This window comes from Oncorhynchus kisutch, linkage group LG26, assembly GCF_002021735.2.
Source record: "Oncorhynchus kisutch isolate 150728-3 linkage group LG26, Okis_V2, whole genome shotgun sequence".
Taxonomy (NCBI): Eukaryota; Metazoa; Chordata; class Actinopteri; order Salmoniformes; family Salmonidae; genus Oncorhynchus; species Oncorhynchus kisutch.
The window spans coordinates 39,398,567-39,423,453 of record NC_034199.2 but is presented as its reverse complement, the minus strand read 5'-3'; the positions used below and the strand labels follow the sequence as shown (position 1 = coordinate 39,423,453).

At 45.2% G+C, this 24,887-nt stretch overlaps 1 protein-coding gene across 3 annotated transcripts in view; it reads right to left on the bottom strand.

Moving 5' to 3' along the window:
* Positions 1-24,887, bottom strand: part of LOC109871034 (NEDD8-conjugating enzyme UBE2F-like) — a 104,641-nt gene that overhangs the window by 55,287 nt on the left and 24,467 nt on the right. For all 3 annotated transcript variants that reach the window (XM_020461800.2, XM_031805657.1, XM_031805655.1), the window contains 3 exons: positions 20,883-20,950; positions 9,930-10,000; positions 9,418-9,475 (listed from right to left, as the gene is read on the bottom strand). In XM_020461800.2, the coding sequence (XP_020317389.1) occupies positions 9,418-9,475; positions 9,930-10,000; positions 20,883-20,950 (197 nt within the window). The remainder of the gene's footprint in view (positions 1-9,417; positions 9,476-9,929; positions 10,001-20,882; positions 20,951-24,887) is intronic.

Here is a 24,887-nt window from a genome sequence, read left to right as displayed (position 1 = left end):
GGGAATTCTCTTCGATTATAATCACAGCCGTATATATTCCCCCCCCAAGCAGACACATCGATGGCTCTGAACGAACTTTATTTGACTCTTTGCAAACTGGAATCCATATATCCGGAGGCTGCATTCATTGTAGCTGGGGATTTTAACAAGGCTAATCTGAAAACAAGACTCCCTAAATTTGATCAGCATATCGATTGCGCAACCAGGGCTGGTAAAACCTTGGATCACTGCTATTCCAACTTCCGCGACGCATATAAGGCCCTGCCCCGCCCTCCTTTCGGAAAAGCTGACCACGACTCCATTTTGTTGATCCCTGCCTACAGACAGAAACTAAAACAAGAAGCTCCCGCGCTGAGGTCTGTTCAACGCTGAGGTCTGTTCAACGCTGACCAATCTAATTCCACACTCCAAGACTGCTTCCATCACGTGGACTGGGATATGTTCCGTATTGCGTCAGACAACAACATTGACGAATACGCTGATTCGGTGAGCGAGTTCATTAGAACGTGCGTTGAAGATGTCATTCCCATAGCAACGATTAAAACATTCCCAAACCAGAAACCGTGGATTGATGGCAGCATTCGAGTGAAACTGAAAGCACGAACCACTGCTTTTAATCAGGGCAAGGTGACTGGAAACATGACCGAATACAAACAGTGTAACTATTCCCTCCGCAAGGCAATCAAACAAGCTAAGCGTCAGTAGAGACAAAGTAGAATCTCAATTCAATGGCTCAGACACAAGAGGTATGTGGCAGGGTCTACAGTCAATCACGGATTACAAAAAGAAAACCAGCACCGTCACGGACCAGGATGTCTTGCTCCCAGGCAGACTAAATAACTTTTTTGCCCGCTTTGAGGACAATACAGTGCCACTGACACGGCCCGCAACCAAAACATGCGGACTCTCCTTCACTGCAGCCGACGTGAGGAAAACATTTAAACGTGTCAACCCTCGCAAGGCTGCAGGCCCAGACGGCATCCCCAGCCGCGCCCTCAGAGCATGTGCAGACCAGCTGGCTGGTGTGTTTACGGACATATTCAATCAATCCCTATCCCAGTCTGTTGTTCCCACATGCTTCAAGAGGGCCACCATTGTTCCTGTTCCCAAGAAAGCTAAGGTAACTGAGCTAAACGACTACCGCCCCGTAGCACTCACTTCCGCCATCATGAAGTGCTTTGAGAGACTAGTCAAGGACCATATCACCTCCACCCTACCTGACACCCTAGACCCACTCCAATTTGCTTACCGCCCAAATAGGTCCACAGACGATGCAATCTCAACCACACTGCACACTGCCCTAACCCATCTGGACAAGAGGAATACCTATGTGAGAATGCTGTTCATCGACTACAGCTCGGCATTTAACACCATAGTGCCCTCCAAGCTCGTCATCAAGCTCGAAACCCTGGGTCTCGACCCCGCCCTGTGCAACTGGGTACTGGACTTCCTGACGGGCCACCCCCAGGTGGTGAGGGTAGGCAACAACATCTCCACCCCGCTGATCCTCAACACTGGGACCCCACAAGGGTGCGTTCTGAGCCCTCTCCTGTACTCCCTGTTCACCCACGACTGCGTGGCCACGCACGCCTCCAACTCAATCATCAAGTTTGCGGACGACACAACAGTGGTAGGCTTGATTACCAACAACGACGAGACGGCCTACAGGGAGGAGGTGAGGGCCCTCGGAGTGTGGTGTCAGGAAAATAACCTCACACTCAACGTCAACAAAACTAAGGAGATGATTGTGGACTTCAGGAAACAGCAGAGGGAACACCCCCCTATCCACATCGATGGAACAGTAGTGGAGAGGGTAGTAAGATTTAAGTTCCTTGGCGTACACATCACAGACAACCTCAGGAGGCTGAAGAAATTCGGCTTGTCACCAAAAGCACTCACAAACTTCTACAGATGCACAATCGAGAGCATCCTGTCGGGCTGTATCACCGCCTGGTACGGCAACTGCTCCGCCCACAACCGTAAGGCTCTCCAGAGGGTAGTGAGGTCTGCACAACGCATCACCGGGGGCAAACTACCTGCCCTCCAGGACACCTACACCACCCGATGTCACAGGAAGGCCATAAAGATCATCAAGGACAACAACCACCCGAGCCACTGCCTGTTCACCCCGCTATCATCCAGAAGGCGAGGTCAGTACAGGTGCATCAAAGCTGGGACCGAGAGACTGAAAAACAGCTTCTATCTCAAGGCCATCAGACTGTTAAACAGCCACCATAACATTGAGTGGCTGCTGCCAACACACTGACTCAACTCCAGCCACTTTAATAATGGGAATTGATGGGAAATGATGTAAAATATATCACTAGCCACTTTAAACGATGCTACCTAATATAATGTTTACATACCCTACATTATTCATCTCGTATGTATACATATATACTGTACTCTATATCATCTACTGCATCCTTATGTAATACATGTATCACTAGCCACTTTAACTATGCCACTTTGTTTACATACTCATCTCATATGTATATACTGCACTCAATACCATCTACTGTATCTTGCCTATGCCGCTCTGTACCATCACTCATTCATATATCTTTATGTACATATTCTTTATCCCCTTACACTTGTGTCTATAAGGTAGTAGTTTTGGAATTGTTAGCTAGATTACTTGTTGGTTATTACTGCATTGTCGGAACTAGAAGCACAAGCATTTCGCTACACTCGCATTAACATCTGCTAACCATGTGTATGTGACAAATAAAATTAGATTTGATTTGATTTGAAGCAGGCAAGGTATTAAGAAAACCAACAGGTGAGCGCTTCGCAATGACGCACGCAGCACTTTTTAGACTAGTGCTACCATGTTTCCCTCCCCTGCAGCAGTATCTATCTACCATGTTTCCCTCCCCTGTAGCAGTATCTATCTACCATGTTTCTCTCCCCTGTAGCAGTATCTATCTACCATGTTTCTCTCCCCTGTAGCAGTATCTACCATGTTTCCCTCCCCTGTAGCAGTATCTATCTACCATGTTTCTCTCCCCTGTAGCAATATCTATCTACCATGTTTCCCTCCCCTGTAGCAGTATCTATCTACCATATCTACCTGTAGCAGTATCTATCTACCATGTTTCCCTCCCCTGTAGCAGTATCTATCTACCATGTTTCCCTCCCCTGCAGCAGTATCTATCTACCATGTTTCCCTCCCCTGCAGCAGTATCTATCTACCATGTTTCCTTCCCCTGTAGCAGTATCTATCTACCATGTTTCCCTCCCCTGTAGCAGTATATACAGTGCATTGCGAAAGTATTCGGCCCCCTTGAACTTTGCGACCTTTTGCCACATTTCAGGCTTCAAACATAAAGATATAAAACTGTATTTTTTTGTGAAGAATCAACAACAAGTGGGACACAATCATGAAGCGGAACAACATTTATTGGATATTTCAAACTTTTTTAACAAATCAAAAACTGAAAAATTGGGCGTGCAAAATTATTCAGCCCCTTTACTTTCAGTGCAGCAAACTCTCTCCAGAAGTTCAGTGAGGATCTCTGAATGATCCAATGTTGACCTAAATGACTAATGATGATAAATACAATCCACCTGTGTGTAATCAAGTCTCCGTATAAATGCACCTGCACTGTGATAGTCTCAGAGGTCCGTTAAAAGCGCAGAGAGCATCATGAAGAACAAGGAACACACCAGGCAGGTCCGAGATACTGTGGGGAAGAAGTTTGAAGCCGGATTTGGATACAAAAAGATTTCCCAAGCTTTAAACATCCCAAGGAGCACTGTGCAAGCGATAATATTGAAATGGAAGGAGTATCAGACCACTGCAAATCTACCAAGACCTGGCCGTCCCTCTAAACTTTCAACTCATACAAGGAGAAGACTGATCAGAGATGCAGCCAAGAGGCCCATGATCACTCTGGATGAACTGCAGAGATCTACAGCTGAGGTGGGAGACTCTATCCATAGGACAACAATCAGTCGTATATTGCACAAATCTGGCCTTTATGGAAGAGTGACAAGAAGAAAGCCATTTCTTTTATTTTATTTTTTATTTCACCTTTATTTAACCAGGTAGGCTAGTTGAGAACACGTTCTCATTTGCAACTGCGACCTGGCCAAGATAAAGCATAGCAGTGTGAGCATACAACAAAGAGTTACACATGGAGTAAACAATTAACAAGTCAATAACACAGTAGAAAACGAAGGGGGGGTCTATATACAATGTGTGCAAAAGGCATGAGGAGGTAGGCAAATAATTACAATTTTGCAGATTAACACTGGAGTGATAAAAGATCAGATGGTCATGTACAGGTAGAGATATTGGTGTGCAGAAGAGCAGAAAAGTAAATAAATAAAAACAGTACGGGGATGAGGTAGGTGAAAAGGGTGGGCTATTTACCAATAGACTATGTACAGCTGCAGCGATCGGTTAGCTGCTCAGATAGCTGATGTTTGAAGTTGGTGAGGGAGATAAAAGTCTCCAACTTCAGCGATTTTTGCAATTCGTTCCAGTCACAGGCAGCAGAGTACTGGAACGAAAGGCGGCCAAATGAGGTGTTGGCTTTAGGGATGATCAGTGAGATACACCTGCTGGAGCGCGTGCTACGGATGGGTGTTGCCATCGTGACCAGTGAGCTGAGATAAGGCGGAGCTTTACCTAGCATAGACTTGTAGATGACCTGGAGCCAGTGGGTCTGGCGACGAATATGTAGCGAGGGCCAGCCGACTAGAGCATACAAGTCGCAGTGGTGGGTAGTATAAGGTGCTTTAGTGACAAAACGGATGGCACTGTGATAGACTGCATCCAGTTTGCTGAGTAGAGTGTTGGAAGCCATTTTGTAGATGACATCGCCGAAGTCGAGGATCGGTAGGATAGTCAGTTTTACTAGGGTAAGCTTGGCGGCTTGAGTGAAGGAGGCTTTGTTGCGGAATAGAAAGCCGACTCTTGATTTGATTTTCGATTGGAGATGTTTGATATGAGTCTGGAAGGAGAGTTTGCAGTCTAGCCAGACACCTAGGTACTTATAGACGTCCACATATTCTAGGTCGGAACCATCCAGGGTGGTGATGCTAGTCGGGCATGCAGGTGCAGGCAGCGACCGGTTGAAAAGCATGCATTTGGTTTTACTAGCGTTTAAGAGCAGTTGGAGGCCACGGAAGGAGTGTTGTATGGCATTGAAGCTTGTTTGGAGGTTAGATAGCACAGTGTCCAAAGACGGGCCGAAAGTATATAGAATGGTGTCGTCTGCGTAGAGGTGGATCAGGGAATCGCCCGCAGCAAGAGCAACATCATTGATATACACAGAGAAAAGAGTCGGCCCGAGAATTGAACCCTGTGGCACCCCCATAGAGACTGCCAGAGGACCGGACAGCATGCCCTCCGATTTGACACACTGAACTCTGTCTGCAAAGTAATTGGTGAACCAGGCAAGGCAGTCATCCGAAAAACCGAGGCTACTGAGTCTGCCGATAAGAATATGGTGATTGACAGAGTCGAAAGCCTTGGCAAGGTCGATGAAGACGGCTGCACAGTACTGTCTTTTATCGATGGCGGTTATGATGTCGTTTAGTACCTTGAGTGTGGCTGAGGTGCACCCATGACCGGCTCGGAAACCAGATTGCACAGCGGAGAAGGTACGGTGGGATTCGAGATGGTCAGTGACCTGTTTGTTGAGTTGGCTTTCGAAGACCTTAGATAGGCAGGGCAGGATGGATATAGGTCTGTAACAGTTTGGGTCCAGGGTGTCTCCCCCTTTGAAGAGGGGGATGACTGCGGCAGCTTTCCAATCCTTGGGGATCTCAGACGAGATGAAAGAGAGGTTGAACAGGCTGGTAATAGGGGTTGCGACAATGGTGGCAGATAGTTTCAGAAATAGAGGGTCCAGATTGTCAAGCCCAGCTGATTTGTACGGGTCCAGGTTTTGCAGCTCTTTCAGAACATCTGCTATCTGGATTTGGGTAAAGGAGAACCTGGAGAGGCTTGGGCGAGGAGCTGCGGGGGGGGCGGAGCTGTTGGCCGAGGTTGAAGTAGCCAGGCGGAAGGCATGGCCAGCCGTTGAGAAATGCTTATTGAAGTTTTCGATAATCATGGATTTATCAGTGGTGACCGTGTTACCTAGCCTCAGTGCAGTGGGCAGCTGGGAGGAGGTGCTCTTGTTCTCCATGGACTTCACAGTGTCCCAGAACTTTTTGGAGTTGGAGCTACAGGATGCAAACTTCTGCCTGAAGAAGCTGGCCTTAGCTTTCCTGACTGACTGCGTGTATTGGTTCCGGACTTCCCTGAACAGTTGCATATCACGGGGACTATTCGATGCTATTGCAGTCCGCCACAGGATGTTTTTGTGCTGGTCGAGGGCAGTCAGGTCTGGGGTGAACCAAGGGCTGTATCTGTTCTTAGTTCTGCATTTTTTGAACGGAGCATGCTTATCTAAAATGGTGAGGAAGTTACTTTTAAAGAATGACCAGGCATCCTCAACTGACGGGATGAGGTCAATGTCCTTCTTAAAGATATCCATAAAAAGTGTTGTTTAAAGTTTGCCACAAGCCACCTGGGAGACACACCAAACATGTGGAAGAAGGTGCTCTGGTCAGATGAAACCAAAATTGAACTTTTTGGCAACAATGCAAAATGTTATGTTTGGCGTAAAAGCAACACAGCCCATCACCCTGAACACACCATCCCCACTGTCAAACATGGTGGTGGCAGCATCATGGTTTGGGCCTGCTTTTCTTCAGCAGGGACAGGGAAGATGGTTAAAATTGATGGGAAGATGGATGGAGCCAAATACAGGACCATTCTGGAAGAAAACCTGATGGAGTCTGCAAAAGACCTGAGACTGGGACGGAGATTTGTCTTCCAACAAGACAATGATCCAAAACATAAAGCAAAATCTACAATGGAATGGTTCAAAAATAAACATATCCAGGTGTTAGAATGGCCAAGTCAAAGTCCAGACCTGAATCCAATCGAGAATCTGTGGAAAGAACTGAAAACTGCTGTTCACAAATGCTCTCCATCCAACCTCACTGAGCTCGAGCTGTTTTGCAAGGAGGAATGGGAAAAAAGTTCAGTCTCTCGATGTGCAAAACTGATAGAGACATACCCCAAGCAACTTACAGCTGTAATCGCAGCAAAAAGGTGGCGCTACAAAGTATTAACTTAAGGGGGCTGAATAATTTTGCACGCCCAATTTTTCAGTTTTTGATTTGTTAAAAAAGTTTGAAATATCCAATAAATGTTGTTCCACTTCATGATTGTGTCCCACTTGTTGTTGATTCTTCACAAAAAATACAGTTTTATATCTTTATGTTTGAAGCCTGAAATGTGGCAAAAGGTCGCAAAGTTCAAGGGGGCCGAATACTTTCGCAAGGCACTGTATCTACCATGTTTACCTCCCCTGCAGCAGTATCTATCTACCATGTTTCCCTCCCCTGTAGCAGTATCTATCTACCATGTTTCCCTCCCCTGCAGCAGTATCTATTAGAGGTTGACCGATTAATCGGAATGGCCGATTAATTAGGGCCGATTTGAAGTTTTCATAACAGTCGGTGATCGGCATTTTTGGACACCGATCATGGCCGATTACATTGCACTCCACGGGGAGATTGAGTGGCAGGCTGAGTACCTGTTATGCGAGTGCAGCAAGGAGCCAAGGTAAGGTGCTAGCCAGCATTAAACGTACCTTATAAAGAACAATCAATCTTAACATAATCAACTGTTAAACAAGTAATATCATCAACCATGTGTAGTTATCTAGCTTGTCCTGTGATGCATATAATCGATGCGGTGCCTGTTAATTTATCATTGAATCACAGCCTACTTCGCCAAACGGATGATATAACGAGCGCATTCGCGAAAAAAGCACTGTCGTTGCACTTATGTACCTAATCATAAACATCAACACCTTTCTTAAAATCAATAGACAAGTATATATTTTTAAACCTGCATATTTAGTTAATATTGCCTGCTAACATGAATTTCTTTTAACTAGGGAAATTGTGTCACTTCTCTTGCAATCTGTGCAACAGAGTCGGGGTAAATGCAGCAGTTTGGGCCGCCTGGCTCGTTGCGAACTGTGTGAAGACCATTTCTTCCTAACAAAGACAGACGGGGGATAATTTAACAAAATCGCATTTGCCATGATGAAAATTACAGGCCTCTCTCATCTTTTCAAGTGGGAGAACTTGCACAATTGGTGGCTGAGTAAATACTTTTTTGCCACACTGTACCTAACCATAAACATCAATGCCTTAAAAAAAAAACTGCATATTTAGTTTAAATTAATTCATGTTAGCAGGCAATATTAAACTAGGGAAATTGTGTCACTTTTCTTGCGGTCATTGCACGCAGAGTTAGGGTATATGCTACAGTTTGGGCCGCCTGGCTCGTTAGAATTCTATGTAATTATGACATAACATTGAAGGTTGTGCAATGTAACAGCAATATTTAGATTTAGGGTTGCCACCCGTTAGATAAAATATGGAACGGTTCCGTATTTCACTGGAAGAATAAACATTTTGTTTTCGAAATGATAGGTCATTAATATGGTCAAATCAGGAAACTAAGGCTCGTATTTCTGTGTGTTTATTATATTATAATTAAGTCTATGATTTGATATAGCAGTCTGACTGAGTGGTGGTAGGCAGCAGCTGGCTCGTATTTATGTGTGTTATTATATTACATTTAAGTCTATGATTTGATAGAGCAGTCTGACTGAGCGGTGGTAGGCAGCTGCTGGCTCGTAAGCATTCATTCAAACAGCACTTTCCTGCATTTGCCAGAAGCTCTTCGCAATGCTGTTTATGACTTCAAGCCTATCAACTCCCGAGATTAGGCTGGCAATACTAAAGAACCTATTAGAACATACAATAGTCAAAGGTTAATGAAATACAAATGGTATAGAGAGAAATAGTCCTATAATAACTACAACCTAAAACTTCTTACCTGGGAATATTGAAGAATCGTGTTAAAAGGAACCACCAGCTTTCATGTGTTCTCATGTTCTGACCAAGGAACTTAAACGTTAGCTTTTTTAAATGGCACATATTGCACTTTTACATTCTTCTCCAAAACTCTGTTTTTGCATTATTTAAACCAAATTTAACATGTTTCATTATTTATTTGAGACTAAATTGATTTTAATTGATGTATTATAAAATAAAAGTGTTCATTCAGTATTGTTGTAATTGTCATTATTACAAATATATAAAAATCAACCGATTTAATCGGTATCGGCCTTCTTTGGTCCTCCAATAATTGGTATCGGCGTTGAAAAATCATAAATCGGTCGACCTCTAGTATCTATCTCCCTCTCAGAGCAGGGGGGAAGAGGGTGCATGGTGCTTCAAAAGGTACATTACTAGTATAAGAGTGGGGGTTTTGGGGACTAGAGAGATTCAATCAGATGGGCACTGATGCCAGAGAGATTAGAGACTTACCTTCAACGTTCTGGTAGGGGCCCAGCCTGTGCCGTCGATAGAGTGCTCCCGCAACAAACTGGGGAAACAGAAACAAGTAGAAATCAAATCTCCGGTGGGGGGAAAAAAATCTACATTTAAATAGTCTAGTACTACTGCCAGACCTTTTCTTCCATGACACCCTCACTTGTGATCGGTTGCTCTATAAATGATTGGAAATCCCAAAAGAAAGTGAGCCAGCCAAACATCTAGGGGTGTTTCTCAATATGCATACTACCGTGGTCCAAGCACGCAAATTGGAGCACGGGAGGGTCAGAGCGTGAGTCCAAATCAAAGTACGTGAAATGGAGCACAGAGGGCGATTCTCAGATGCGTACTCAGTTTGTACATATTTCAAAGAAACGGAAAGTACGCCAAGAAATATGACTTAGCCACATAACAAAACGTTGCAAAATGTATTGAACACAATGGCAGCTGTTATTTGAGCTGAAGTTAATTAAATGAAGTGTGTGGCGAAGTGAGAAGTGAATTACCTCAAACAGATCTCCCCCGTCTCAGCAATGTTGGGGTGCCATATTCTGGTCTGGCATTTCACTTTGGGAGGCTGGAGAGAAACATGGGACAACCACCCGTTAGTATAGGATTATGTCGTCCACCAGTCTGCTCTCTCTTGATGCTGAGGAAGAGTTGAGGACCAATTGTATCGCAAGGTTTGACTAGAATGGAACACATACACTAACCAACAGTTTATCAGGTACACCACTCCGCTCACGAAAATGGATCGCTCCTACAAACAGTGAGTCACGTGGTCGTGGCTTGCTATATAAAGCAGGCAGACAGGCATTCAGTTACTGTTTGATTGAACGTTAGAGTGGGCAAAACTAGTGACCTACGTGACTTTAAGCGTGGTATGATCGTCAGTGCCAGACGCGCCGGTTCCAGTATCTCAGAAACAGCCGACCTCCTAGGCCTTTCACGCACGACAGGGCCAAGAATGGTGCGACAAACAAAAAACATGCAGTCAGTGGCAGTCCTCAGGGTGAAAACAGCTCGTTCATGAGAGAGGTTGAAGAAGAATGGCAGTAATCATGCAAGCTTAGTCGGGCCAAAAACAGAAATAACGGCTCAGTACAACAGTGGTGTGCAGAACGGCATCTCGGAACGCACAATTTGTCGATCCTCGTCACCCAATAGAGAATCTTTGGTCCAATCTGCAGAAACGGCATGATGCCATCGTGTCAGCATGGCAACGTTACTGACACCTTGTAGAATGCCCCAAATAATTCCAGTTGTTCTGGAGGCGAAGGGGGGTCCGACCGGTACTAGATGGGTGTACCTAATAAACTGGAGAGTGAGTGTAGGTTCCCCTGAGGCAAACTATCCCCCACAAAGAAAACACAGCATAGCTGAGGAGAGTAGTACTGAAACTCTTTAAAAAAAGAACCCCTGTAGATTTTCTCCCCAAGACAAACACAAAACAAACAAGAAAAACACACCCAAAAAAGTAGTCTTCTGAATCTTTAACTTAGTTTATTTATATATATCATATGTCAGCCTTAGACCTGATTAGTGTTCCTCAGAACTGTGAGATGAGAACGGCAAGGTGGTAGATAAACAAAGCTGTATAATAAACAGTACAGCGAGAGAACTAGACGTGTCAGTCTACCATAGTTGATCAAAGAGGCCTTGTAGCAACTGATCATGTAATAGCTGCTAATAAATGTTCACTTTTGCGTTTATAATGTAATAAAATGCCGATAATGTAATAAATTGACGATAATGTAATACATATGCTAAACACTTAGCACAATAACGTTTTTGTGCATAATGTAATTATTTACTTTTAAAATACAGAAATACAGCCAGGAATACTGCAAAATGCAGCATCATATGATGCAAAATGCAGCATCATATGATGCAAAATGCAGCATCATATGATGCAACATGCATCATTTGGCTGTATTTCTGTATTTTGAAAGTTATATATCTTGAAAACTTGATTGCTGACATGCAAAACAATGGACTGATGAAAAGAACACCAAAAGATAGTTAGAATTTCCTTAAATGGTTCACATTGGACTTTTCCAAAAACACCACTCTCTCCTCCCGTCAATTTCCCAAATGAAGCCCTTTTTTTTTTTTAAACATGCACTATCTGAAACATTACATGAAAGAGACATTTCAAAAGACATTTCGGCCTAGCAGTACCTACTGGCATGGAATGAAAAACTTGCTGAATCCCAACTCAAGACTAGAGTGCTCAGCATGAAACTTCTGCTCTCTCTTAATAGTGTTTATTTTTTATTTTTTTTATTTCACCTTTATTTAACCAGGTAGGCTAGTAGAGAACACCTTTATTTAACCAGGTAGGCCAGTTGAGAACACCTTTATTTAACCAGGTAGGCTAGTAGAGAACAAGTTCTCATTTGCAACTGCGACCTGGCCAAGATAAAGCATAGCAGTGTGAGCAGACAACAAAGAGTTACACATGGAGTAAACAATTAACAAGTCAATAACACAGTAGAAACCAAAGGGGGAGTCTATATACAATGTGTGCAAAAGGCATGAGGAGGTAGGCAAATAATTACAATTTTGCAGATTAACACTGGAGTGATGAATGATCAGATGGTCATGTAGCGAGCTAGCAAGCTCCGTCAATCACTCCTGAGTTCCATCAATCGCACCTGGGCTGCAGTCGCCTATCCGGACCCAGTTTGCTGCCTTCGCGGAGCCCCACCGGGCCTTCACAACTGTACTGCCGACGTTATCTACCCGAAGGAGTTATTCGGCTGGCTCCTCCGTCGCGACGTTACCTGAACGCCCATCTGCGGCCTGCTAACCGTTAGCTGTCTTACCGGCTGCTATCTGAATAGACAATCGGACATTTTTTATTATTTTTTTATTTATTATTATTATTATGTTTTCTTCTTGGGCCTCTATAACTATATCTATTGTTTTTATTTTTGTTGTTGTGTGATTTGGATTGATCCCCTCTACCACACGGAACCCCACTAATCTACTGACGGAACGCAAGAGGTGGCTAACAACAGACCTCCATCCTATGCTAGCTTGCTACCGATGCCCTGGCTAGCTGTCTAAATCACCAACCAACCTCTCCACTCACCGGACCCTTTTGATCACTCGACTAAGCATGCCTCTCCTTAATGTCAATATGTCTTGTCCATTTCTGTTCTGGTTAGTGTTTATTGGCTTATTTCACTGTAGAGCCTCTAGTCCTGCTCACTATACCTTATCCAACCTATTAGTTCCACCACCCACACATGCAATGACATCTCCTGGTTTCAACGATGTTTCTAGAGACAATATCTCTCTCTTCATCACTCAATACCTAGGTTTACCTCCACTGTATTCACATCCTACCATACATTTGTCTGTACATTATACCTTGATGCTATTTTATCGCCCCCAGAAACCTCCTTTTACTCTATGTTCCAGACGTTCTAGACGACCAATTCTCATAGCTTTTAGCCGTACCCTTATTCTACTCCTCCTATGTTCCTCTGGCGATGTAGAGGTGAATCCAGGCCCTGCAGTGCCTAGCTCCACTCCTATTCCCCAGGCGCTCTCTTTTGACGACTTCTGTAACCGTAATAGCCTTGGTTTCATGCATGTTAACATTAGAAGCCTCCTCCCTAAGTTTGTTCTATTCACTGCTTTAGCACACTCTGCCAACCCGGATGTTCTAGCTGTGTCTGAATCCTGGCTTAGGAAGACCACCAAAAACTCAGACATTTTAATTCCAAACTACAACATTTTCAGACAAGATAGAACTGCCAAAGGGGGCGGTGTTGCAATCTACTGCAAAGATAGCCTGCAGAGTTCTGTCCTACTATCCAGGTCTGTACCCAAACAATTTGAACTTCTACTTTTAAAAATCCACCTCTCTAAAAACAAGTCTCTCACCGTTGCCGCCTGCTATAGACCACCCTCTGCCCCCAGCTGTGCTCTGGACACCATATGTGAACTGATTGCCCCCCATCTATCTTCAGAGTTCGTGCTGCTAGGCGACCTAAACTGGAACATGCTTAACACCCCAGCCATCCTACAATCTAAACTTGATGCCCTCAATCTCACACAAATAATCAATGAACCTACCAGGTACCTCCCCAAAACCTTAAACACGGGCACCCTCATAGATATCATCCTAACCAACTTCCCCTCTAAATACACCTCTGCTGTCTTCAACCAAGATCTCAGCGATCACTGCCTCATTGCCTGCATCCGTAATGGGTCAGCGGTCAAACGACCTCCACTCATCATTGTAAAACGCTCCCTGAAACACTTCTGCGAGCAGGCCTTTCTAATCGACCTGGCCGGGGTATCCTGGAAGGATATTGATCTCATCCCGTCAGTAGAGGATGCCTGGATATTTTTTTTAAATGCCTTCCTAACCATCTTAAATAAACATGCCCCATTTAAGAAATTTAGAACCAGGAACAGATATAGCCCTTGGTTCTCCCCAGACCTGACTGCCCTTAACCAACACAAAAACATCCTATGGCGTTCTGCATTAGCATCGAACAGCCCCCGTGATATGCAGCTGTTCAGGGAAGCTAGAAATCATTATACACAGGCAGTTAGAAAAGCCAAGGCTAGCTTTTTCAAGCAGAAATTTGCTTCCTGCAACACTAACTCAAAAAAGTTCTGGGACACTGTAAAGTCCATGGAGAATAAGAACACCTCCTCCCAGCTGCCCACTGCACTGAAGATAGGAAACACTGTCACCACTGATAAATCCACCATAATTGAGAATTTCAATAAGCATTTTTCTACGGCTGGCCATGCTTTCCACCTGGCTACTCCTACCCCGGACAACAGCACTGCACCCCCAACAGCAACTCGCCCAAGCCTTCCCCATTTCTCCTTCTCCCAAATCCATTCAGCTGATGTTCTGAAAGAGCTGCAAAATCTGGACCCCTACAAATCAGCCGGGCTAGACAATCTGGACCCTTTCTTTCTAAAATTATCTGCCGAAATTGTTGCCACCCCTATTACTAGCCTGTTCAACCTCTCTTTCGTGTCGTCTGAGATTCCCAAAGATTGGAAACCAGCTGCGGTCATCCCCCTCTTCAAAGGGGGGGACACTCTTGACCCAAACTGCTACAGACCTATATCTATCCTACCGTGCCTTTCTAAGGTCTTCGAAAGCCAAGTCAACAAACAGATTACCGACCATTTCGAATCTCACCATACCTTCTCTGCTATGCAATCCGGTTTCAGAGCTGGTCATGGGTGCACCTCAGCCACGCTCAAGGTCCTAAACGATATCTTAACCGCCATCGATAAGAAACATTACTGTGCAGCCGTATTCATTGATCTGGCCAAGGCTTTCGACTCTGTCAATCACCATATCCTCATCGGCAGACTCGACAGCCTTGGTTTCTCAAATGATTGCCTCGCCTGGTTCACCAACTACTTCTCTGATAGAGTTCAGTGTGTCAAATCGGAGGGTCTGCTGTCCGGACCTCTGGCAGTCTCTATGGGGGTGCCACAGGGTTCAATTCTTGGACCGACTCTCTTCTCTGTATACATCAATGAGGTCGCTCTTGCTGCTGGTGAGTCCCTGATCCACCTCTACGCAGACGACACCATTCTGTATACTTCCGGCCCTTCTTTGGACACTGTGTTAACAACCCTCCAGGCAAGCTTCAATGCCATACAACTCTCCTTCCGTGGCCTCCAATTGCTCTTAAATACAAGTAAAACTAAATGCATGCTCTTCAACCGATCGCTACCTGCACCTACCCGCCTGTCCAACATCACTACTCTGGACGGCTCTGACTTAGAATACGTGGACAACTACAAATACTTAGGTGTCTGGTTAGACTGTAAACTCTCCTTCCAGACCCATATCAAACATCTCCAATCCAAAGTTAAATCTAGAATTGGCTTCCTATTTCGCAACAAAGCATCCTTCACTCATGCTGCCAAACATACCCTTGTAAAACTGACCATCCTACCAATCCTCGACTTTGGCGATGTCATTTACAAAATAGCCTCCAATACCCTACTCAGCAAATTGGATGCAGTCTATCACAGTGCAATCCGTTTTATCACCAAAGCCCCATATACTACCCACCATTGCGACCTGTACGCTCTCGTTGGCTGGCCCTCGCTTCATACTCGTCGCCAAACCCACTGGCTCCATGTCATCTACAAGACCCTGCTAGGTAAAGTCCCCCCTTATCTCAGCTCGCTGGTCACCATAGCATCTCCCACCTGTAGCACACGCTCCAGCAGGTATATCTCTCTAGTCACCCCCAAAACCAATTCTTTCTTTGGCCGCCTCTCCTTCCAGTTCTCTGCTGCCAATGACTGGAACGAACTACAAAAATCTCTGAAACTGGAAACACTTATCTCCCTCACTAGCTTTAAGCACCAACTGTCAGAGCAGCTCACAGATTACTGCACCTGTACATAGCCCACCTATAATTTAGCCCAAACAACTACCTCTTTCCCAACTGTATTTAATTTTTATTTATTTATTTATTTTGCTCCTTTGCACCCCATTATTTTTTATTTCTACTTTGCACATTCTTCCATTGCAAAACTACCATTCCAGTATTTTACTTGCTATATTGTATTTACTTTGCCATCATGGCCTTTTTTGCCTTTACCTCCCTTCTCACCTCATTTGCTCACATTGTATATAGACTTGTTTATACTGCATTATTGACTGTATGTTTGTTTTTACTCCATGTGTAACTCTGTGTCGTTTTATCTGTCGAACTGCTTTGCTTTATCTTGGCCAGGTCGCAATTGTAAATGAGAACTTGTTCTCAACTTGCCTACCTGGTTAAATAAAGGTTAAAAAAAAAAAAAAAAAAAATGTACAGGTAGAGATATTGGTGTGCAGAAGAGCAGAAAAGTAAATAAATAAAAACAGTATGGGGATGAGGTAGGTGAGAAAGGGTGGGCTATTTACCAATAGACTATGTACAGCTGCAGCGATCGGTTAGCCGCTCAGATAGCTGATGTTTGAAGTTGGTGAGGGAGATAAAAGTCTGGGCTGGGCTGTCAAGCTTTAAGGAGATCTTTTTCTCTAAAGCACACAGTTAAAAACATTCACTAACTAAGGTGAACTGGAGAGAGAAAAAGGAGTGAATTTTTAACTCAGTGACTAGAGTCACTGACTCAAAACCAGAAGACGGTAGAACACTGACTCAAAACCAGAAGACGGTAGAACACTGACTCAAAACCAGAAGACAGTAGAACACTGACTCAAAACCAGAAGACGGTAGAACACTGACTCAAAACCAGAAGACGGTAGAACACATTTCAAACGTTGCTTGTTAGTGGGAGGTCGTTTCAGAAACGTTGGAATGGTTTAGTCGGCTTCCTCGCTGGTTGGTCCAGATTCGTTTTTCTTATTCTCTTCTATAGTCCCAAAATGGATTTGAGATAACCTTATATTTTGTAGTCTGTAACTATGCTCTTTCATTCCCCAGTATTGAGTGCTAATGAGGCCAGTCCTGGCTAAGAACGTCTATAAATTATAGATTTATATACTGTTCTTTCCATTGCCACCCATACTGTCATCTTATACCATTATCAAATGCTTCAGTTTACTTACTACCTTACCACTTGCTTAGAAGAAAATAAAAAACACACTTTACTATTCAAGGCTGGGATCAAGACATTACACAATTTAGAAAAACTCTAAAATGATCTCATATTGTTTTAACCTCTTTGTACAATATTGCGGTCCAGTTTTCTATAATCAAATAAAATGTTATTCATCACATGCTTGGTGAACAAGAGGTGTGGACTAACAGTGAAATGCTTACTGACTGGCCCTTCCCAACAACACAGAGAGAAAGACAATAGATCAATAACACAACAGTAAATCACGTAACAATAAAATCTATAATAAAACACACACAGAGTAACGATAACTTGGCTATATATATAAGGGGTACCAGTACTGAGTATGTGCAGGAGTACGAGGTAATTGAGGTAGTTATGTACATATAACTAGGAATAAAGTGACAGACAGCAGCAGCATGTGATCAAAATAATGCAAAAAGGGTCCATGCAGATAGTTAACCGAGAAGCTACCGGACTAACTATTTAGCAGTCTTATGACCTGGGTGTAGAAGCTGTTCAGGGTCCTGTTGGTTCCAGACATTGCGCATCAGTATCACTTGCCGTGCGGTAGCAAAGAGAACAATCTATGACTTGGGTGGATGGAGCCTTTGACAATATTTAGGGCCTTCCTCTGACAATGACTGGTATATAGGTCCTGGATGGCAGGAAGCTTGGCACCAGTGATGTACAGGGCTGTACGCACTTCCCCCTGTAGCGCTTTGCGGTCGGATGTCAAGCAGTTGCCATACCGGTGATGTAGCCGGTCAAGATGCTCTCAATGGTGCAGCTGGAGATCTGAGGGCCCGTGCCAAATCTTTTCAGCCTCCTGAGGGGGAAGAGGCGTTGTCGTGCCCTCTTTACGACTGTGTTGGTGTGTTTGATGCATAACGATATAATGGTTAAATGTTCTAATAAACGTAATGTGTTGGGTATTTAGGGCCTAGGCAACAAAAAAAAAGCTGTCAGGTTCTTTATGGGTCTCTTTCAGGCAGTTTACTAGCTCTCATAAAAGCCTGATAAATCCATACAGGCAGGTGGTAAACACAGCCTTTACTGCCTGTCTAATTAACCTCCATTAAGATAAAGCACAGAGCATAAGGTTTTGATATGAAGCAGGTTGTAAATTCTAATGAAGCCACAAGAGAATGTGTGTGTGTGTGTGTGTGTGTGTGTGTGCGTGTGTGTGTGCGTGTGTGTGTGTGTGTGTGTGTGTACTTGGGAGTGTGTGTGTGTGTGTGTGTGTGTACTTGGGAGTGTGTGTGTGTGTACTTGGGAGTGTGTGTGTGTGTGTGTGTGTGTACTTGGGAGTGTGTGTGTGTGTGTGTGTGTGTGTGTGTGTGTGTGTTTGTGTGTGTGTACTTGGGAGTGTGTGTGTGTGTGTGTGTGTGTGTGTGTGTGTGTGTGCGTGTGTGTGTACTTGGGAGTGTGTGTGTGTGTACTTGGGAGTGTGTGTGTGTGTGTGTGTGTGTGTGTGTGTGTGTGTGTGTGTGTGTGTGTGTGTGTGTGTGTGTGTGTGTGTGTGTGTGTGTGTGTGTGGACGTGTGTGTGTGTGTGTGTAGTAAGACCACCAGTGTGAGGTGAGATAAAACTGCATCCAGGATGGATGGGTGGCAGATAAAGGAGAATGGAGGGATGGAGAAAAGGAAAGGCTGAGACTCTGTGTGGGGCTGTAACTCACCCTGCTAACTCCACCTAAACCTCCACGCTAAACTGTTCAGGGAGAGGACTTTAACTCACTTTCTCCTGACAGGGCCGTGGACAGCAGGCAAACTGGGACAGCGTAATTTACCCATGCTGCGGCTGTTCACGGGGTGCTTATCGCCACGAAACTACTGGTGTGCGTCCAAAATGGAGCCCTATTCCGTAAAGTGCACTACTTTTGACAAGAGCTTTAGACATTGTATGTTTTGGCCACGAGGACATTCAAATGGAAGGGAGGATCTGACATGTTTCATAGATCATAGAACTCTATCAGAGTGACCATCGGGTTCTTGGCCACCTCCCTGACAAAGACACTTCTTCCCGATTACTCAGTTTGGCTGGGCGGCCAGCTCTAGTAAGAGTCTTGGTGGTTCCAAACTTCTTCAGTGGAGGCCACTGTGTTCTTGGACCTTCAATGCTGCTGAATGTTTTTGGCTTGCTCAGACACAATCCTGTCTCGGAGCTCTACGGACAATTCCTTTGACCTCATGGCTTGGTTATTGCTCTGACATGCACTGTCAACTGTGAGAACTTTTATATAGACAGGTGTGTGCCTTTCCAAATCATGTCCAATCAATTGAATTGACCAAAGGTGGCCTCCAATCAAGTTGTAGAAACATCGGAAAGATAGGTCGCAGGTGTAAATGAGAACTTGTTCTCAACTAGCCTACCTGGTTAAATAAAATGAATTAATGGAAACAGGATGCACTTGAACTCAATTTAGAGTATCATAGCAAAGGGTCTGAATATTTACGTAAATAAGGTATTTCAGTTGATTTATTTTTTACATTTGCCAACATTTCTAAAAACCTGTTTTTGCTTTGTCATTATGGGGTTTTATGTGTAGATTGATGAGGAATAAGGCTGTCATGTTATAAAAAGTGTAAAAAGTCAAGGTGTCGGAATACTTTCCCAATGCACTGTATTACTGTAGGTCCAAGATGGAGGAATATTCTATAAAATGTCAACTGAATTTACCACAGGTGGACTCCAATCAAGTTGTAGAAACATCTCAAGGATGATCAATGGAAACAGAATGCAACCAAGTTCAATTGAGTCTCTTAGCAATAAGTTACTTCAGATTTTTACTTTTTAATACATTTGCAAATATTTCTAAAAAACATGTTTTCGCTTTGTCATTATGGGGTATTGTGTGCAGATTTGAGGAAATAAATGTATTTAATCTATTTTTGAATAAGGCTGTAACGTAACAAAAACACGCTGACCAGACCGCACGATAACACGCTGACCAGACCGCACGATAACACGCTGACCAGACCGCACGATAACACGCTGACCAGACCGCACGCCAACACGCTGACCAGAACGCACGCCAACACGCTGACCAGACCGCACACCAACACGCTGACCAGAACGCACGCCAACACGCTGACCAGACCGCACGATAACACGCTGACCAGACCGCACGCCAACACGCTGACCAGAACGCACGCCAACACGCTGACCAGACCGCACGCCAACACGCTGACCAGACCGCACGCCAACACGCTGACCAGACCGCACGATAACACGCTGACCAGACCGCACGATAACACGCTGACCAGACCGCACGCCAACACGCTGACCAGAATGCACGCCAACACGCTGACCAGAACGCACGCCAACACGCTGACCAGACCGCACGATAACACGCTGACCAGACCGCACGATAACACGCTGACCAGACCGCACGCCAACACGCTGACCAGAACGCACGCCAACACGCTGACCAGACCGCACGATAACACGCTGACCAGACCGCACGCCAACACGCTGACCAGAACGCACGCCAACACGCTGACCAGACCGCACGCCAACACGCTGACCAGACCGCACGCCAACACGCTGACCAGACCTCACGATAACATGCTGACCAGACCGCACGCCAACACGCTGACCAGAACGCACGCCAACACGCTGACCAGAACGCACGCCAACACGCTGACCAGAATGCACGCCAACACGCTGACCAGACCGCACGCCAACACGCTGACCAGACCGCACGATAACACGCTGAACAGACCACACGCCAACACGCTGACCAGACCGCACGCTAACAGAATTAGAATTAGTATACCACTTAAGGACCAGGCCTCCTCTGCATCCCTCATCGCCTGTTATCATTAGCACCTCTATCTGACCCCCACACACTAATGAGACATGACAGGACCACTTACCACCATGTTGTAGGCTTCAGGGACGTCTATTTCAAAATGGAAAGTTCCACTCTGGTAGTAGCCTTCATCTGCAGATGAAGAGAGAGAAAGATACAGTGAGCAACAGTTGAGGTTTGGCTGGTGGAATTGTCAGCGGTTTCCCGGGGGGGCTGTGTTGTTAGTCTGCAGAAGGATTGATGGCGGGGTCAGGCTCCCAGCGACAGGGACAGGGTTTCAATGAGAAAGTGGTGGAAACATTAAATATGACACTTTGGATCCCCTTGGCTCTCTATGGCCTCTTCCCACCTCTCCATACTGCTGAGGATTGAAAGCAAAAAGCTCAGGCTACAGCCAACTAGCAGGGATACAACAACCTCTCCCCCTAGCGGTTTCCCAAATGGCACCCTATAGGGCCCTGGTCAAACATACTGCACTATTAAGGGAATAGAGTCCCATTTGGCATGCAACCGCTCTCTCCCTGTAGCCTGTAGGGGGAGAGGCTCACACCGGGTCACCTGCATGCTCTCTCTGTCAGTCAATGAAGGTGACCTTTCTGATACTTGTGAAAAATCTTCTCGTCTAATGCACTGGTTGAGCAACCATGGCCCAGTAATGAGCTGCTCTCTAGGAACTGTCTACAGCAGATATGGCTGTCTTAATTGGGATGACGGCCAATAAAATCCTGTGTGATTCCAAGCCTTTATGGGTCTGTTATTGAGAGACGTCTATAAAACCAGAGCTGTTCCCTCCCTCTGGGGAAGGATGTCTCTTAACCCTGAACAGACCTGAGCAGAGGGAAACAGACTGGTCTAATTAGCAGCAGCTTGACACCAGACACACACATTATGAATCAGCCTTGGAACCCCTCTGAGAAAACACTGGTTCTGCTCTGATTAGCGCGGAGCAATCAACCAACGTTTTAGGATTTTTAAAAATGTGTTATTAAACCAACAAATTGACTAAGGTCAGTTCAATTACCTGAATTCCATTTAGTTTCTTCTTTTTTTTTGGTAAGCCCAAATGACTTCAGTGAAATCAGCTGATCTGATCCCTTTACTCTCTGCACCAAAGCATGGACACATGCTGAGGAGTCAGAGCAAGCAGGGGTGGAAAGCAGAGGCACCATGTCCTGATTCCAAGGTGGCTAAGTAGCATGCTATTTGCTTGATGTCTACAGAGTGATCGCTGCAGTCAGAAAGAGCTGCGCTAGCCTGGCACATGTTTGCTGGGTACAGGGGGCGGTACAGTTCACAGATGGCACGGCAGAGATCACAACAGTGAATGTGGTCTAGGCAAAATGAGTATTTAGTATTTATTAGGATCCCCATCAGCTGCTGACAAGGCAGCAGCTCCTCTTCCTGGGGTCCAAACAGGAAGAAAATGAACAATACATTGTGCATTATACATATGTACTTCACTCCAAAACTACAAATGTACAATAATAAAAGATTACAATGTGTGGGTGTTTGCACATATGCGTGTGTGTCTCTTCAGTTCGCATTGCGCTGTGAGGTGTTGTTTTATCTGCATTTAAAATCTGACTTATTGCACGCTTGAGTAACTTGATATGGAATAGAGTTTCATGTGGTCATGGCTCTATGTAGTACTGTGCCTTTCCCAGAGTCTGTTCTGGACTTGGGGACTGTGAAGAGACCCCTGGTGGCATATGTATGTGTAACAGTATAGCTTCCATCCCTCTCCTCGCCCCAACCTGGGCTCGAACCAGGGACCCTCTGGACACATCAACAACTGACACCCACGAAGCATCGTTACCCATCGCGCCACAAAATCTGCGTATCAGAGCAAGTGACGTCACCAATTGAAACGCTATTAGCGCACACCACCACTAACTAGCTAGCCATTTCACATCGGTTACACTCACCCCCCTTTTTTAACCTCCTCCTTTTCCGCAGCAACCAGTGATCCGGGTCAACAGCATCAGTGTAACAGTATAGCTTCCGTCCCTCTCCTCGCCCCTACCTGGGCTCGAACCAGGGACCCTCTGCACACATCGACAACAGCCACCCTCAAAGCATCGTTACCGATCGCTCAACAAAAGCCGCGGCCTTTGCAGTGCAAGGGGAACCACTACTTCAAGGTCGCAAAGCGAGTGACGTCACCGATTGAAACGCTAGCTGTGCTGCTCTGTTCTGGGCTAACTGTAATTCGCTGTAAATTTAAGGGCTAGCTGTGCTGCTCTGTTCTGGGCTAACTGTAATTTCCTGTAAATTTAAGGGCTAGCTGTGCTGCTCTGTTCTGGGCTAACTAATTTCCTGTAAATTTAAGGGCTAGCTGTGCTGCTCTGTTCTGGGCTAACTGCAATTTCCTGTAAATTTAAGGGCTGGCTGTGCTGCTCTGTTCTGGGCTAACTGTAATTCGCTGTACATTTAAGGGCTAGCTGTGCTGCTCTGTTCTGGGCTAACTGTAATTTCCTGTAAATTTAAGGGCTAGCTGTGCTGCTCTGTTCTGGGCTAACTGAAATTCGCTGTAAATTTAAGGGCTAGCTGTGCTGCTCTATTCTGGGCTAACTGTAATTCGCTGTAAATTTAAGGGCTAGTTGTGCTGCTCTGTTCTGGGCTAACTAATTTCCTGTAAATTTAAGGGCTAGCTGTGCTGCTCTGTTCTGGGCTAACTGTAATTCGCTGTAAATTGAAGGGCCAGCTGTGCTGCTCTGTTCTGGGCTAACTAATTTCCTGTAAATAAAAGGGCTAGCTGTGCTGCTCTGTTCTGGGCTAACTGGCACTTGACACATAACAGCAGAAGCCTACCAGATGCCTCCGTTTAATACGCCATACAGTCAAAGATTAGAAATGTCCTGAGATTTTTTAATGACACTAAGCATGTTGTGAGAATGAGATGCTCTAAAAACGTTTCACCAACAATGCAGTGGTCTGATTCCTTGCAGTATATTAACATCTCCAGAGAGAGACCGGCTTGCTTGATCTAACATAAAACCAACCAACGCTGTTAACCAGCTGAATCATCTTTGTGAACATTGACTGTTGTAACTTTTCCATGTCCAGGTATTCCATAGACCTGATACTGTTGCCCGTGCTCATTCAAACCTATTTCACTGAGATACAGGGTGGAATGCAGCAGAACCAGAGGGCTCTGATGCTCTCAGTGAGCAATCAGCCCCCTAATCCTCCCTGGCCCACTATCAGGACAATAGCCTGTGTAGGCTGTCTACTGAGCCTGTGGAGGTTGAAGGAACTTGCTCTAGTCTCAAGCCTTGCTGAAAGCTGATCTAGTGTAGCACACACACACACACACACACACACACACCCTAATACCTCTATCTGGCGTAATACCACTTTCTCTCCCCATTCTCCACACAGATCAAGTTTCCTCACACAACTCAGGATTCTTGGAGAGACTGAATTCCACACACCCATTTCACACCACAACAACAACTGCTAGATGTGTACAGATATGACTGGGTACAGCACCACTCTTTAGGTCTACACTAAGCTACACACTCCACTCCAGCATACTGGGCTTCCAGGTGGCGCTGCGGTCTAAGGCACTGCATCTCAGTGGAGGTGTCACTACAGTCCCTGGTTCGAATCCGGCAATGATTGGGATTCGTGGCCCTATGGCCAATTGTGCACACACAATTGGCCCAGCGTCGTCAGAGTTTGGCCGGGGTAGGCCATCATTGTAAATAAGAATTTGTTCCTAACTGATTTGCCTGATTTGGAACAAGCCCATCCAATTCCTGGCTTTTGTGCGGGATTCCTGCCTTTCCCTTGCAGATTTAGGCCAATACCCTCATCGCCAGCAGTCGATTTGACACAGCGGGTAAATATTGAATGACAGGCTAAATGTTGTGAGAATGAGGATGGCAAAGCCGCAGGTCAGGCTGGGGGATAACAACACTATGGTGCTTCCTGTACTCTGTCAGTGACTACTGTGTACTAATCACGATGTTCCCACCAAAGGACCATTTAGGGCCGGTCTGAGAGACACCGACATGTTCCTCAGAGTACTAGTCAATGAGGACACACCACCATGTTCCTCAGAGTA